Here is a 15,934-nt window from a genome sequence, read left to right as displayed (position 1 = left end):
GAGTGGAACGAGAACAGCTCTGGAAGGCCAAGCGCTGGTGCTCCCTGGCAGGGCTGCCAGGCTGGACTCTTTTCCCCTCCTCCCATGCACACAGGAACTGTCCTTGCAGCTCCAAACAGGCCTTGCAGGAAGGATATATATTGAAAAACAAGTCACTACAGGACCCTTTATTTTGTTTAAATACACACAGATCATGGCTCCTCATTTACACAACCAGTGGTTATAAAAGAAAAGCAGAAAGTAATTTAGAAAGGGGATGACAATGTTATCACAATTAAAAAAACCATCAATAACAACAGAAAATAGAGATGAGAGGCTGGGCCTCTAAGTAGTTACATTAAAACTGCTATGTAGAAGCAGATGTGCAGTTTATTGCTTCAGAAAACACTTAGATATGAGTTTCCACAGGGCATCCTTGAGCTCCTGGTTCCTCATGCTGTAGATGAGGGGGTTCACTGCTGGAGGCACCACCGAGTACAGAACAGACACCACAAGGTCCAGGGATGGGGAGGAGATGGAGGGGGGCTTCAGGTAGGCAAACATGGCAGTGCTGACAAACAGGGAGACCACGGTCAGGTGAGGGAGGCACGTGGCAAAGGCTTTGTGCCGTCCCTGCTCAGAGGGGATCCTCAGCACGGCCCTCAAGATCTGCACATAGGACAGCACAATGAACGCAAAACACCCAAATACTAGTAAGAGACTAACCACAAGAAGACCAAGTTCCCTGAGGTAGGAGTTTGAGCAGGAGAGCTTGAGGAACTGAGGGATTTCACAGAAGAACTGCTCCACAGCATTGCCCTTGCACAGTGGCAGTGAAAATGTATTGGCCGCGTGCAGCAGAGCATTGAGAAACCCAGTGGCCCAGGCAGCTGCTGCCATGTGGACACAAGCTCTGCTGCCCAGGAGGGTCCCGTAGTGCAGGGGTTTGCAGATGGCAACGTAGCGGTCATAGGACATGATGGTGAGAAGAAAATATTCTGCTGAAATGAAAAAGAGAAACAAAAACATCTGTGCAGCACATCCTACATATGAGATGGCCCTGGTATCCCAGAGGGAATTTTCCATGGATTTGGGGAGAATGGTGGAGATGGAGCCCAGGTCGAGGAGGGCGAGGTTGAGCAGGAAGAAGTACATGGGGGTGTGGAGGTGCTGGTCACAGGCTATGGTGGTGATGATGAGGCCGTTGCCCAGGAGGGCAGCCAGGTAGATGCCCAGGAAGAGCCAGAAGTGCAAGAGCTGCAGCTCCCGTGTGTCTGTGAACGCCAGGAGGAGGAACTGGGTGATGCAGCTGCTGTTGGACATTTGCTGCCTGTGGGCATGAGGACCTGTGCAAGGAGGAAAAGACAGTGACGGTTCAGATGAGACTTGTCTGGGAAAACCAAAGTCATTTCCCACAGAACCTCCCACAAAGAGACCCTTTTCTTTTTCCAGGAGAACATCCTGGCTGGAGCCCTCGTCGGTGCTTGATGAGTGTGCAATGAAGAGCAGGGTCTCTGCCCAGGGGCTCTTGAGGAGTCAGCCTGAGCCTGTGTGATGGGTGGGGCAGGGGCCAGTCCTGGGGTTCAGCTTTGTCAGATGGAACCGCTCCTGCTGCAGAAGGGACTGTCAGCATCTGTACCCCCAGACCTGAGAAACTGTGTTTGAGAGGTTTGGCGTTTCTACAGCTCCTTCTCCTCTCACAGCCTGGGGAGTGTTGTTGGGTGTCAGAAACCCTCAGCATTTCTGCTGCACTCAGGGAGAACAGAGCGAGTCCTGCGAGACCAGAGGATGCCTGTGGGTCAGTGCAGAGTGAGGGCAGCTGCTCTGTCCCTCTGTCTTGCTCCAGCTGCCCTGGGCTGGCACCTTTCTGAGATGGAGGCTGATCACACTGCTTTCATGTTACCCTGAAAAGCCACCAGGCACTGCTGAGAGCAGAGGGACCCACCTCAGACCACAACATGTCTCACCCTTTCGTAAGGTTTCAGTATCCCATGTTTATCCTGGAAACCACGGGTTTCACAAACCGAACAGCATTTTCTCTGTCACAGCATCTCTCTGCTCCTCCATGGGGCTTTCACATAACAAACAGATGCTGTAGGACAGGTTTGCATCCTGGAGGGTAGTTCAGAGCTTCTAAGGAAACTCCCAGGAGATATCCAAGTGTCCTAATGATGGCATTTGATTCAGGGAGGCTCAGCTCATTCCCCAGCCCCACACACTGCATTGCCCACAGCCCCACAGGGCAGAGCAAAGCTGGGACACGTGTTCCCATGGACACAGCTGCAGGAAAGGACCCACAAGATCAGGCTGTGACTCTGCAGCTGAAACTCCCATCCCCAGAGAGCCTGACAGCAAGAACCAGATCACACCAGCAGTGACCCAGAGCAGCGGAGCAAGAAGGAAACTGCGGTGAGGGTGGGTGTGAGAGAGGCCAGGGCAGAGGCAGCCGGGCACTCAGACAGCGTCACCCTTCCCCAGCTGTGCAGCCACCTCCCACACACCAGCATTGCCGGGCAGCTGCTCTCAGCCCCTGTGCTCTGCAGAGGGAACTGGAGCTCTGGCTGCACAGGAGCTGCTTCATGCCTTGGAGCCCCCGGCCCTGAGGGCAGAGGCTTTGCTGGGTGGGAGAGGAGGCGAGGGGGCTGCTCACAGGAGGGATCTGCACTGCGGGGATCATACGGAGTTTTCTGTGTTCTCCCTCCCAGAACAATTCCAGGTTTAGTTTCCTCTCATTTCTGATCATTTCCCTATTGCCTGGAGATTCTCCTCCTGGGAGGTGTTTCCCTGTCCATGTCTCTTCCCTGCCAGCACTCACAGACCATCCCACCCTCTGTGCCCTCACCCTGGCCCTACAGATCCTGCCTGTTCACAGGGCACTGCCTGGGGGCATCTTCCTGTTTGCAGACTGGGGAAAAGGACAGGTCAGAGTAAGGCTGACGGGTATAGCCAATGTGATGCTGGTGCTGTGCACAGGCAGAGCAGCAGCTGAAGGGATGTTATGAGGCTTCTGGCAGATGTACTGAAGACTCTGAGTTGCAGTTCAGGAGTCTCAGTGACTTGTTTAAGCATGAGAGCTCATCTTCATTTTATCCTTTCCTGCACCTCCCAGCCCTTGGGATAGGAAACTGAAAAGACAGGCTCAGGAAAGCTCCCTATCTCTCTGGTAATCCTTGCATTGATCTTCTGCTTGAGGCACCCACTTGGAAAAATCCTGGGGGTGATCTGGAGCTGTGAGCAGCCCTGACCCACGCAGCACCTCCTCAACAGCAGAAGCACCTTTCCAGCCCTGATAAGGGTCGCTCCTTCCCCCCACAGTTTCTCCCCACAGCACCGTGGGGATCTCCCCGGGCAGGCTGAGCGCTGACCCTGGCAGGCGGCAGAGTCCCTGCCCCGGCACAGCCCTGGGGTGCAGGGACCCTGCGCTGCAGGACAGCCCTGGGCACCCCTGGGTGCTCACCCAGCTACACAGCTGTTCAGAATTGCCTGACAAGAGCCCCCTCCTTACAGATCCCTCAAGCTGTGGCTGTGCTAACTTGAGGAGATGCCTCCAGGAGCTACAGCTGCATTGCCCTGCACCCAGAGACTTACCATGGCAAGGGTTGCTGAGATTTCTCCTCCAGAGAGCTCTCAGTCATCCTCCCCATCCTGAGCACCTTTCATCTCTCTCTGCCTTGCTCGTCTCCCTGAGATCCCCAGGCAGAGCCCTCAGCCCTGCTGCGCTTTGCAGAGGAGCTGCTCCTGGGCAGAGCTGTCTCTCTGCAGCGCTGCCGCTTGCCATGAGCTCCCTCTGTCCCCGGAGCCCAGCTCAGCTCAGCAGCACAGGAGCAGCCCAAGGCGCTTTAATGACCCCTCTGGTGGGTTTGCTGCTGAGTCCATGAACCTCAGTCTCTGAGACGCAGTAGAAGAAACCTCTCAAGAAGTCCAAGTCAGATTCAAACTCCAAAGTTTCTTGTAATGTTAATGGGTCCCACTGAGGAACACTACTGAGGAAATGACTCCAGGGTCTGGTTAGAGAACAAAACTGGAGGCAGAGATGACAGGTCAGGACAAGCAAGGTGAAGGTCTCTCTGATGCTGAGTAAACCTGGATGTGTTTCATTAACCAAAGGGCCAAGCCCTGACCCCCAACCCTGGGAAGGCAGGTCCTGTCCCTCCCACGTTGCCCAGGGCTGTTCCTGGGACACTGTGATGTGGGGCTGTGCAAGGCCAAGGGCAGGACTATGGTCCCACACCTCCCAGGTTCCTGGCTGGGGACAAGGAGGCCATGAGGCCCCTGTGCTGTAAGGACAAGGTGTCTCCTCACAGGCATCAGAGCTGGAGACAACAGCCATAGCCAGGGGGAGAAGAAGCTCCAGCTGTTAGTGTTTACATGCAGATGGTTTATCCTGATGAGGGCGTCTATCCGAAGTTAACATCATGAGGAGTTACAGGACACTACGAATACCACCTGCAGGAGAAACTTTGTGGTCTTGGGGGGCTAGTGCTCGTAATGCCAGAGGTCTGGACTTAGAGGGGAAGTTTCCCTTCATGTGGGAGAACATCAGGAATGTGTGGAGCTCTGCCTTGGGACAGAGAATATCAGCTGAAAGTTGAGGAGTCAGCGTGAGAGGGCAGAGCAACATGAACAGTGTTGTGGTGACTGGACATCAGCTACTGACTCACTGATGAGGAAGAGGAATTAGATGAGGCCTCCTTCAGACAAATGAAAGAAGCCTCATGTTTCCAGGGCCGTGTCCTCGTGGCAAACCTAAGATATCCCAATAGCTGCAAGGTACCAGCCATCCAGGAGGGTTTTGGAGCTCATTGACAACATCTTCCTGACACGGGTGACTGAGGAGTCAGTGAGGTGAGGTGCCCTGTGGGACTTCACACTTAGAAACCAGAAAGGGTTGGTCAGGGATGGAACAGTCAGAGATGAGAAAGGAGAGTTGAGGCTCCTGGAAGATGATAACAAGGCAAAGAGCAGGATTTCAGGAGAGCAGGCTTTGGCCTGCTGAGGGACCTGCTTGGGTCCCATGCGATATGACCTTTGTGTCTGCAGCAATTTTTCTCTCACATTTCCTCCCTCCTCTCTCCCACCTGCTGTTGTGCAGCATTTTTTACCTTTCTCAAATACAATATCACAGAGGTGCTGCCAGCATCCCTGAGTGGCTCAGATTTGGCAAGGAGTGGGTCCATCTTGGAGCCAGCTCATATCGGCTCTGTCTGACATCAAACTCCTGTTGTCTTCTCAGAGAGGTGACAACTGTGGCACACCCACACTCACCCCCAGTTCCAAGACTTTGCCATGTAAACCCAATACAGGGTGATAACGTGTGGGATGTTACAAACTTCTTGATCATGGAGAAGAAATGGAAAAGATCTTCTGTTAGTAACCTGAGGAAGTCACAAGTCAATGAGCAGGTTCCTATGGGGAACTGTCATTGCCCTGACATTCACTGGCCAGGCAAAGCGGCAGGTGCCAACAGTCCAGAGGATCTTGGGACAACTTCTTAACGTGACTGCCTGCTGGGACAACAAGGGTGATGCTCACATGGATCTGGAACTGGGAGACAAAGAAGAGCTGGTGAGGGATGTGAACATCAGTGTCCACCTTGGCTGTGGTGACCAGGCAACAGTGGCATTCCAGGCACCAGAGGGGAGGGAGGAAGGCCAGCAGCAGAGCACAGGCTGGTGGGCTCCAGAGGAGAAGACACGGACATACTGGGAGACGGCGGCCAATAAAGGTGGTGACATGGAAGTAGGTCTGAAGGGTGAAGGAGCTCAGGAAATCCGAGAAGCCTTACAGGACAGCCTGCTCCAAGCACAAGAATGATCTCTCCAAGTACCTATGAAAAGAAGACTTTACGTCATGAGGCTGCTTGTCTGACCAGATGGAGCTCCAGGGCAAAAAGGCAGCACATGGGAGGTGGAAGCAGGTCAAGCTGTAAAGGAGGCATTTAGAATCCTTGTCCATGGATGTGGGGATGATGCCAAAGCTGCCCTGGACTTGATACCTGCAGGGGAGGCTGAGGGCAGCAAGATGAGCTGACATTGCTTCCTTACAGTAAAAGAATAGACAGGGTGAACGTGGACCTGCTGCTGAACTTCATAAGAGTAGAATCAGACAGGACTGAGGTACTTCATGGCTTCTTTGCCTCCATCTTCACCAGCAAGGTCTCCTGGGACTTTGTTCCTGAAGGCAGGAGTCTGGAGAACAGCCAGGAGTGGATGGGGGTCCAGTCAGGGGTTACCTGAGCAAACTCAGACACCATTACAGAAAAGGAGATGGGTCACTTGACCATCTCCCTGAACACAAGTATCGCTGTGCTGTGGCACCTGAGATTCCCAGGAACACCCACCTCTTGGTCCAGAGTTGTGTGATTCCTCCTGAGGTGTCCTGTCCTGTCTCCTCGCTCAAGTGGTGCTTTAGGCACCCACTTTTCTGACACATTCAGTCTTTATCAGGAGATTCTCTAGATCAATATTTATTGGAGATTGTTGATACCAGCTGTTCTGGCAATGAGGGCATTGGGAGTGGGACAGAAATTAAAGAAATTTGGCTTAATTAGTATTTGTTATGGAAATGCTCACTGTTTGGCTACAGTTCTGAAATGTCTCTAATCATCCACACCAGACTTGAAGCCTTTAGGCAAGTGCTGCAGAGAGCCTTGGCTTGTAAGCCCATTTTGGCTGTTAATGAGCCCTCTGCTGCCATGATCCTGAGCTGAAGCTACTGAAAGAATGAACAAACCTCTAATGAAGTGAAAGGCAGAAACAAACCCCAAGTTTCTGAGGGTGTTTGGGACCCCACGAGGGGCCATCGCTGACACAAGCAGTCCCTGTCCCTGGAGGCTGCTGAAGGAAAAGCCTGGAGACAATGGTCAGAGGTGGTAAAGGCGATGTGGAGGTGGCTCTGGTGCCCTGTCAGCCCTTCATGGTTGTTTAGCATCAGAATGGCCAAGCCCTGACCCCCAGGGCCTGGCAAAGGAGACCCTTTCAGTCAAATGTTTCTCAAGGCTCTGCCTGTGGTCACTGGGAGGGTATTTGTGGTTTGGGTGTGGGTTTGGTGCCAGGTGCTGTTCCTTTTACCACAAGGCTCTGGTTTTCTGAGGGTTTGGCAATGCCTATGAGGTTCCCCAAGCCCACGCAGCTTTTTTCATAGACCTGCAATGGTCACCAATCACCTGAGCTGTCCCGGTCCCTAACTTGCTTGAATCCGCTCTTTGGATCCATGCCCCAGCACTAAAAGCACACGTTCCTTCTTCTGCTGCCCTAAAATAAAAAAGAAAAATCAATCTATTCCACATCAGCACGATCAGCCAATGGTCTTTAGGTCTTCTTCTTTAACACGTTTACTACTACGCATACATCTGTCTCTTCCTGCACTCCCATGTGTCTCACAAACCTTTCACTCTTGTCCTCCAGTAATGGGCCAACACTCCAGGAGGCTGGTGCTTCCTCCAGGCTCATGGATGATTCCTGAGGACCATCCAAGTGTGGGCAGTGCAAGAGAGGAGCAGAGCAAGGTCAGCTCATGGGCCATGCCTGAGCACAGCCCCCCCAGCAGCAGCCATTCCCCATCTCCCAGGCACAGCCATGCCCACAGCATGCAAATGTCAGTGCCATATATGACTAGTCCAAGAGAAGGCTGCCTTCTTTCCATAACCACTTGAAAATCTTCCTCCTATTCCCCCTCCACCCACAAACATCAACCACATTCCACTTGCGGGGTTAAACATGGTTGTAAGGATTTGCTGAAGTCATCAGCCATCACCCTTCTCTACCTCACATCCCCTGACCCTCCCACACCACACATGGCCGCTCACTGCTGCTCAGGGCCTCTCACTCTTCAGAAGAGGCCTTGAGCTCCTTGGTTCTTCCTGGTGCTTGTTATAAACTTCCTCACTCCCTCCAGAGCTCATGGTGAGGTTTCTTGTCCATCACAGCACCTTTATGACCATGTTTTACTAAATGGGTGTCTTTTTGTGAGCATTTGTGCAGAAAGAGTAGTCTCAGGAAAAAGCAAATATATAAAAACTGATGCTGAGTGAAATGCCATGAAGACCTGAGGAGTTACTCCCATTGCTGTGTCTCTCCTGGAAGGAGTCTGTCCCAAGATGGGGATCCAGCTTCTGCCACTCCCTGGAGAGGCACATGAGCAGTGTCCGTGCACCTGGGGAGGAACAGGGTGATTTTTGCCAGACCACCCTTCATCTGAACCACTTAGATGTGTACTTATGGATGGGGTGTCGTGCCTTATACTGCAAATACCTATTGGATTGGCCCTGCCAGTGGGGCTACCACAGATGCAGACTGCTGTGTTACAGATATTTACTATTTTTAATACTGACACTCTTAGAGAAATTACACAAAGACTTGAATGATTATTGATGCCTCTTAACATGATTATCCACAGAAGCCCCAGCAGCTTTGCATCTCAAGAAATGGGATGCCAGAGGGCAAGGGCAGGATGGCTTGGGCTCTGTCCTGGGATCTGGAAACTGAAGTGTGCGCCCATCTCCCAACATCTGCCCTGCCCAGTGAACGGCGTGAGAAACTCTGAAGTCACAGCCATGACAGGTATCTTATGTGTAACTGCAGACAGTGTTGTCCTGCCAGCTCAGGATTGGAGCTTCCATCCCTGAAGGTATTGAAAAGATGTGTAGACGTGGCGCTTAGGGATATGGTGTAATGGGTGGACTTGGCAGTGTCGTATTTACGATTGGACTTTATGACCTTAAGGGTCTTTTCCAACCTAAATTATGATTTGAGTCAAAACCATTTCAATTCCCATCACCCCCAGCTTCCCCCGAGGTCGGCTGTCGTGTGGCACAACTGGCCTGGCTCTCCAGGCAGGTTGGGCACTGGTTTGGTGCCTGTATTGGGAGTTTTCCCCTTTCTGGGGTAAAAGATCTTCGATGAGAGACAGTTGTAGAGATCTGAGTTGCAGAGATTTCAAGCAGTCGTTTCAAAATCTGAGCAGGCTCAGTTTTGGAGCCAGCGAAAAATAGAGACAATCTCAAGGATGTTTCTGAAAAGTGGTACAATCACTAATAAGAATAACAGGGAGTTCCTTATTCCTGATGATGATGATGATGACGATGAACTAAAGTTTTTTAACTTCATTCCCAACCGTCGTTCTTGCTTCTCAAAACAGCTGCTATGTCTCAGTAGCTAACGTCTTGCATGGAGTTCTTTTTAAGAGCTTTTCCTCTCACTTCTACCATTTTTATCATTTAGAAAGTATTTCTTTGGACAGAATTGCCCTGAAATCACCCCTTTCATACTTTTCACCCTTTTTTTCTGGTGTGAGTGGAGCTGACACAGGGCAGATTACTTCTTTTTTAGGCAAAGAAGGCCAAGGAACAAATCTCAGGTCAGTGCAAAGGCAGAAGGGAATCCAGAATGTTTATGTGGTGTGCACTGACACACACCGTCACCTGCATTTCCAGTCTCTGAAATCCCAACAGTGCAGCAGAGACTGGAGTTCTGAGCTCCCTTCATCTGCCCTGTGTGACACATGTAAAATGAAACTACCCCAGCCAAAGAGTTGGTTTTGATTCTCTTCACAGCCTGAAGCCCCACATGGGTCAGGAGACAAGCCAGGATACCCAACGAGGACTCACATGCTCTGCACTTCAAGTTCAGGTGTTCCCGAGAATCTCAGCAGACAAGTTGTGCCGATTCCTGGGTGCAAGGAGCTGGTCAAGAGCCTCGTCTCCATTTCTGTAACGATGCCTTTGCCGCCTGGCTGATGTGCAGACTCTGTACATGGATGCTGACACCTGTTGAGCAACCTGCTCTGAAAGGATGAACAAGGTGGGCATGAGGACAGCAGAACAGAAGAACTTGGGTGGGGGCAAATGAAAAGGGATGCACAAGATGTGGTCAGAGCTGTTTGGGGGCACTTGTAAGGCAGCCCTGCACCTCATGTGAGTTATTCCTGTGGTCAGAGAGAACCTGAGAGCTGTCCCTAAATTGAAAACATGAAGGGAATGAAAGGACAGCATCATTCAGGCTGGATGGGACCTCGGGAGGTGTCTTGACCAACCTCCTGCTCAAAGCAGGGTCAGACCAGATTACTCAGGGCTTTCTCCAAACGCATCTTGGTCACTTTCTGGGACAGAGTGGATGCGCACCCCTGGGAAACAGCTTCCAGGGCTTGACTGTCCTCAGGATTGGAAAGTTTCTCCCTTTCTATAGCAGCCTTCCAAGCCTGACCTTCCAGATTATTTTTTACCCGTCTACTTACACACTGACACAAACCATAATATCCTACCTTGGACACAAGAATATTGTGGGGGATGATGCTGAATGCCTTGCTGACTTCCAGGTAACAGACCACCACTGCTCTCCCCACGTCCAGCAACCCTGTCCTTTCCTCACAGAAAGCAAAGAGGATGGACAGGCACAACCTGCCCTGGGTAAACCCTGTCACCTTCAGACACCCAGAACTGGGGTCCCAGTGGACATGTTCTGGGGCACAGCCCTTAGTTCCCCCGCTCACCCATTGGCCATTTTGAAATCTGCCAGTGGTCAGGGAGTCCCCCCAGTCTCCATGAGCTTTCCAAGAAGGTGGAGAGTGGCCTCACTGTGACATGGTCCTGCTGTCTCAGCTCCTGGGATGCTGCCCCTCCTGTCCCATAGACTGGAAAGGATTGTGTTAGTTCCAGTGACCCCTGACTTGATCCCCATCCACTGCTGGTTGTTCTGCCTCCAGTGACAGAGGCCTGGGAGAGCTTGCTGGTGAAGATGGAGGACCAGAGACACAGAGAATATCACTTCTTTCCCTTATTAAATTAATCAGTACCCAGACGGTGTCTTTGTTTCTCCTTTAACTGTTCCTGCAGTAGTAACAGCTCATTATGGGGCCCTTGAATTGCCTTACAGGTCTAGACTGAGTTTTGCTCTGGCCTGTTGCTGTGCTTGGAGGCTGCTGTGCTTGAAGACCAGATGAACTAACTTCTGCCACCCTGCCTTGGCAGTTTATTCCATCCGTGTCACAGCTCTGTCTGCAACACTGACAGCTCCAGCTCAGCCAGTCAGGTCCCTGGCTGAGGACATTGCCTCACATCTGGGCTGAACCACCCCAGCTGTGGCACCAGGAAACCTCTGACCTGCCCCATGGAAACCTGGTACCAAGTGTCCAAGATCCCATGCGTGCAAATGCTTTCCTTTAGAGCACAGACATGAGATGGTCAAAGATTGCTGAATTTCTCTCTAGACCTAGGAGTATAAAACCAGAATAAAATGCCTGAATTCCTTCAAATGAAGATTTCCCCCTTCCAGCTTGGAGAAATTAGATCCTTTGCTGTAACCTTCCTGGTGTCCTGTCTAATGATGGGACACGAAAAGATGATTGTCACACCAGTTTATTTTTTAACACAAAGAACACAATGCTGGCAAGAAGTGTCTGTGCAGAGGAGAGAGAATCAACATCACTGATTACTTGAGGTTGTTTCAAAGGATGTGCCCCTGGAGCCCCAGGGACAGCTGGAGGGAGCCCAGAGGGGACAGAGGAAGGGACATCATGGGCTGCTCCTGTGCTGCTGAGCTGGGCTGGGCTCCTGGGACAGAGGGAGCTCATGGCAAGCGGCAGCGCTGCAGAGAGACAGCTCTGCCCAGGAGCAGCTCCTCTGCAAAGCGCAGCAGGGCTGAGGGCTCTGCCTGGGGATCTCAGGGAGACGAGCAAGGCAGAGGGACATTAAAGGTGGTCAGGACTGGGAGGATGACTGAGAGCTCACTGGAGGAGAAACCTTTGCAGCCCTTGCCATGGTAAGTCTCTGGGTGCAGGGCAATGCAGCTGTAGCTCCTGGAGGCATCTCCTCAAGTTAGCACAGCCACAGCTTGAGGGATCTGTAAGGAGGGGGCTCTTGTCAGGCAATGGTGAACAGCTGTGTAGCAGGGTAAGCAGCCAGGGGTGCCCAGGGCTGTCCTGCAGAGCAGGGTCCCTGCACCCCAGGGCTGTGCCGGGGCAGGGACTCTGCTGCCTGCCAGGGTCAGCGCTCAGCCTGCCCAGGGAGATCCCAACACCACTAATAGGGGAAGCTGTGGGGGGAAGGAGTGACCCCTATTCGGGCAGGAAAGGTGCTTCTGCTGTGGAGAGGATGCTATATGGGTCAGGGCTGCTCACAGCTCCAGATCACCCCCAGGACTTTTCCAAGTGGATGCCTCAAGCAGAAGATCAATGCAAGGATTACCAGAGAGATAGGGAGCTTTCCTGAGCCTGCCTTTTCAGTTTCCTATCCCAAGTGTTGGGGGGTGCAGGAAAGGATAAAATGAACATGAGGTCTCATGCTTAAACAAGTCACTGATTCTCCTGAACTGCAACTCCGATTAATCATCACATCTGCCAGAAGCCTCATAACATCCCTTCAGCTGCTGCTCTGCCTGTGCACAGCACCAGCATCACATTGGCTATACCTGTCAGAATTAGTCTGACCTGTACTTTTCCCCAGTCTTCAAACAGGAAGATGCCCCCAGGCAGTGCCCTGTGAACAGGCAGGATCTGTAGGGCCAGGGTGAGGGCACAGAGGGTGGGATGGGGTCTGTGAGCGCTGACAGGGAAGAGACATGGACAGGGAAACACCTCCCAGGGGGAGAATCTCCAGACAGCAGGGAAATGATCAGAAATGAGAGGAAACTAAACTCAGAATTGTTCTGGGAGGAAGAACACAGAAAACTCCGTATGATCCCCGCAGTGCAGATCCCTCCTGTGAGCAGCCCCCTCGCCTCCTCTCCCACCCAGCAAAGCCTCTGCCCTCAGGGCCGGGGGCTCCAAGGCATGAAGCAGCTCCTGTGCAGCCAGAGCTCCAGTTCCCTCTGCAGAGCACAGGGGCTGAGAGCAGCTGCCCGGCAATGCTGGTGTGTGGGAGGTGGCTGCACAGCTGGGGAAGGGTGACGCTGTCTGAGTGCCCGGCTGCCTCTGCCCTGGCCTCTCTCACACCCACCCTCACCGCAGTTTCCTTCTTGCTCCACTGCTCTGGGTCACTGTTGGTGTGATCTGGTTCTTGCTGTCAGGCTCTCTGGGGATGGGAGTTTCAGCTGCAGAGTCACAGCCTGATCTTGTGGGTCCTTTCCTGCAGCTGTGTCCATGGGAACACGTGTCCCAGCTTTGCTCTGACCTGTGGGGCTGTGGGCAATGCAGTGTGTGGGGCTGGGGAATGAGCTGAGTCTCCCTGAATCAAATGCCATCGTCAGGACTCTTGGCTGTCTCCTTGAGTGTTTTTCTTCCAAGCTGTGAGCTTCCCTCCAGGATGCAAACCTGTCCTATAGCACGTGGCATTATCTGAATTACTCATGCAGAAGTGCAGAGATGCTATGATGGAAGAAATGCAGTTGGGTTTGTGAAATGAGCCGTGTGTGTCCTGGGATAGAAGTGAGGTGCTGACACCTGACGAAAGCGTGAGACATGTCATGGTCTGAGGTGGGTCCCTCTGCTCTCAGCAGTGCCTGGTGGCTTTTCAGGGTAACATGGCAGTGTGATCACCATCTCAGAAAGGTGCCAGCCCAGGGCAGCTGGAGCAAGACAGAGGGACAGAGCAGCTGCCCTCACTCTGCACTGACCCACAGGCATCCTCTGGTCTCACAGGACTCGCTCTGTTCTCTCTGAGTACAGCAGAAATGCTGAGGGTTTCTGACACCCAACAACACTCTCCAGGGGAGTTGAATGATTGGACTAGATGATCTTTCAAGGTCCCTTCCAATCCCTAATCTGTGATTCTGTGAAGCTGTCAAAACCCCAAGCATTTCAAACTTCATTTTACCATCCTGTTTCATTCTTGGTGACAGTGCAGATGCTGACAGGCCCTTCTGCACCAGCAGCAGTTTCAGATGACAACTTTGAACCCCAGGTCCGTCCCCTGCCCCCCGTTCCATGACCCCTGCTGCAGAGCAGGGCTGACTCCTGGGCAGCCAGCGGGCACAGGCCCTGCTCCTTACGGCACCTCCAGCCAGCACCACCCAGGGCTCAGCCACGGACCCGAAGGAAGGTCTGGAAAAGGACAAGAGGTGTGGAGCAGGGGAGGGTGTGTGAGAAATGGCTTTGATTTTGCTCAGAGAAGTCTCCCCTAACATGTCGCTTTTATTCCCTCCTGTGACAGTGCCCCATGCCCAGAGGCAGCAAATGTCCAACAGCAGCTCCATCACCCAGTTCCTCCTCCTGCCATTCACAGACACACGGGAGCTGCAGCTCTTGCACTTCTGGCTCTTCCTGGGCATCTACCTGGCTGCCCTCCTGGGCAACGGCCTCATCATCACCACCATAGCCTGTGACCAGCACCTCCACACCCCCATGTACTTCTTCCTGCTCAACCTCTCCCTCCTCGACCTGGGCTCCATCTCCATCACTGTGCCCAAATCCATGGTGAACTCACTCTGGGATACCAGGGTCATTTCCTATGCAGGATGTGCTGCCCAGGTCTTCTGTGTATTTTTCTTGTTTGGTGCAGAGTTTTCTCTCCTCACCGTCATGTCCTACGACTGCTACGTTGCCATCTGCAAACCCCTGCACTACGGGACCCTCCTGGGCAGCAGAGCTTGTGTCCACATGGCAGCAGCTGCCTGGGCCACTGGGTTTCTCAGTGCTCTGCTGCACACGGCCAATACATTTTCACTGCCACTGTGCAAGGGCAATGCCCTGGACCAGTTCTTCTGTGAAATCCCCCAGATCCTCAAGCTCTCCTGCTCACAGTCCTACTCCAGGGAAGCTGGGCTTCTTGTGGTTAGTGTCTCTTTATCATTTGGGTGTTTTGTGTTCATCGTGCTGTCCTATGTGCAGATCTTCAGGGCCGTGCTGAGGATCCCCTCTGAGCAGGGACGGCACAAAGCCTTTGCCACGTGCCTCCCTCACCTGGCCGTGGTCTCCCTGTTTGTCAGCACTGCCATGTTTGCCTACCTGAAGCCCCCCTCCATCTCCTCTCCTTCCCTGGACCTGGTGGTGTCTGTTCTGTACTCAGTGGTGCCTCCAGCAGTGAACCCCCTCATCTACAGCATGAGGAACCAGGAGCTGAAGGAGTCCATTAGGAAAGTGATTTCATGGGCGTTTGTCAATACTGACCATCTTTCCATCACTGTCCACAAATGATGTCTAATTGTATCCCAATGCAGGCCTGTACCCTGTTTTATCCCTTTTACTTTGTTAGCATAACCCATATTGTTATTTATGGTTATTATGTTTGTACATAACTGTTCATGTTTAGCTCACTATCCTGAATAATGAACCCATTATAAATAGTTTTAAAACACCTGAAACCTGTATAAATGTTTTTCTAACACTGTGTCAGAGCTTAGTCTCCCATAGCATCTCTGTAACAAAATGACATCTCCAGAGTGCAGTTCCTCAAGATTTGGTTGTTCTTCCAAAGCTGTTTTCAACAACAGGCCCAGGAATTTCCCTCAAAAGGGCCTGAGGAAAAAGCTCGATGCCACCTTGGAAGCTGATTCACAACAGAGTTGTGATTTAAGACACAACCCTTGCTGTCTGTTGACAGTGGAGATGGGGAGTGGTCATGAGATACAGACACACTGGGCTGTCCTAGTGCATGATGAGGCAGAGGACAATCCTCCTGGAGAGGAATCTGGAGCTGCCCGGAGAGCCCGTGAGATACACATGGACCGGCTGTGCCTGAGGTGGGCAGTGACAGGACCCCACAGAGTGAGACATGGCCCAAGGCGGAGTCATCAAAGGGAAAGCACTAAATGCAGGTATCTGCAGGGAAACAAAGATGGGCACAGACAATCCGACACAGACCAACTCCAACAGGCAACAGCACCCTCACAGCCACCACACCAACAGCAGCACTTACACAACCATGAGCAACAGAACTGACCCTGTCCTGTTGCCCCTCTCAGACTGATCTGGTGTGAAGGTTGCATGAGTGGTCTGTACATCCCAGGTAGAACTTACTTGCAGTTTCACACACCCCTGTGGTCCTTCCCATGTGGACCTGGGGTTTGGGTCAGCCCAGACTCAG

At 52.3% G+C, this 15,934-nt stretch overlaps 2 protein-coding genes across 2 annotated transcripts in view; one reads left to right on the top strand and one right to left on the bottom strand.

Annotated features, from left to right (window-relative positions):
- Window positions 1–1,134, bottom strand: part of LOC135999369 (olfactory receptor 14J1-like) — a 29,551-nt gene extending 28,417 nt beyond the window's left edge. Inside the window, exons 1-2 of the mRNA XM_065652926.1 lie at window positions 1,027–1,134; window positions 460–921 (exon numbers count right to left, since the gene is read on the bottom strand). Of these exons, the coding sequence (XP_065508998.1) occupies window positions 460–921; window positions 1,027–1,134 (570 nt within the window). The remainder of the gene's footprint in view (window positions 1–459; window positions 922–1,026) is intronic.
- Window positions 1,135–14,010: 12,876 nt separating this feature from the next.
- Window positions 14,011–15,045, top strand: LOC135999492 (olfactory receptor 14C36-like). The gene has a single exon (XM_065653061.1). The coding sequence runs from the start codon at window positions 14,035–14,037 to the stop codon at window positions 15,043–15,045; it is 1,011 nt and encodes a 336-aa protein (XP_065509133.1). The 5' UTR covers window positions 14,011–14,034.
- Window positions 15,046–15,934: the final 889 nt, after the last annotated feature.

This window comes from Caloenas nicobarica, chromosome 28 (assembly GCF_036013445.1).
Source record: "Caloenas nicobarica isolate bCalNic1 chromosome 28, bCalNic1.hap1, whole genome shotgun sequence".
Classification (NCBI taxonomy): domain Eukaryota; kingdom Metazoa; phylum Chordata; class Aves; order Columbiformes; family Columbidae; genus Caloenas; species Caloenas nicobarica.
The sequence above is the reverse complement of the archived record's forward strand: the minus strand, read 5'-3'. Positions and strand labels throughout refer to the sequence as shown.

What these genes read in the sequence shown, in the direction of transcription:
- LOC135999492 (XM_065653061.1), top strand. Translation starts at nt 14,035, where the DNA reads ATGTCGCTTTTATTCCCTCCTGTGACAGTGCCCCATGCCCAGAGGCAG.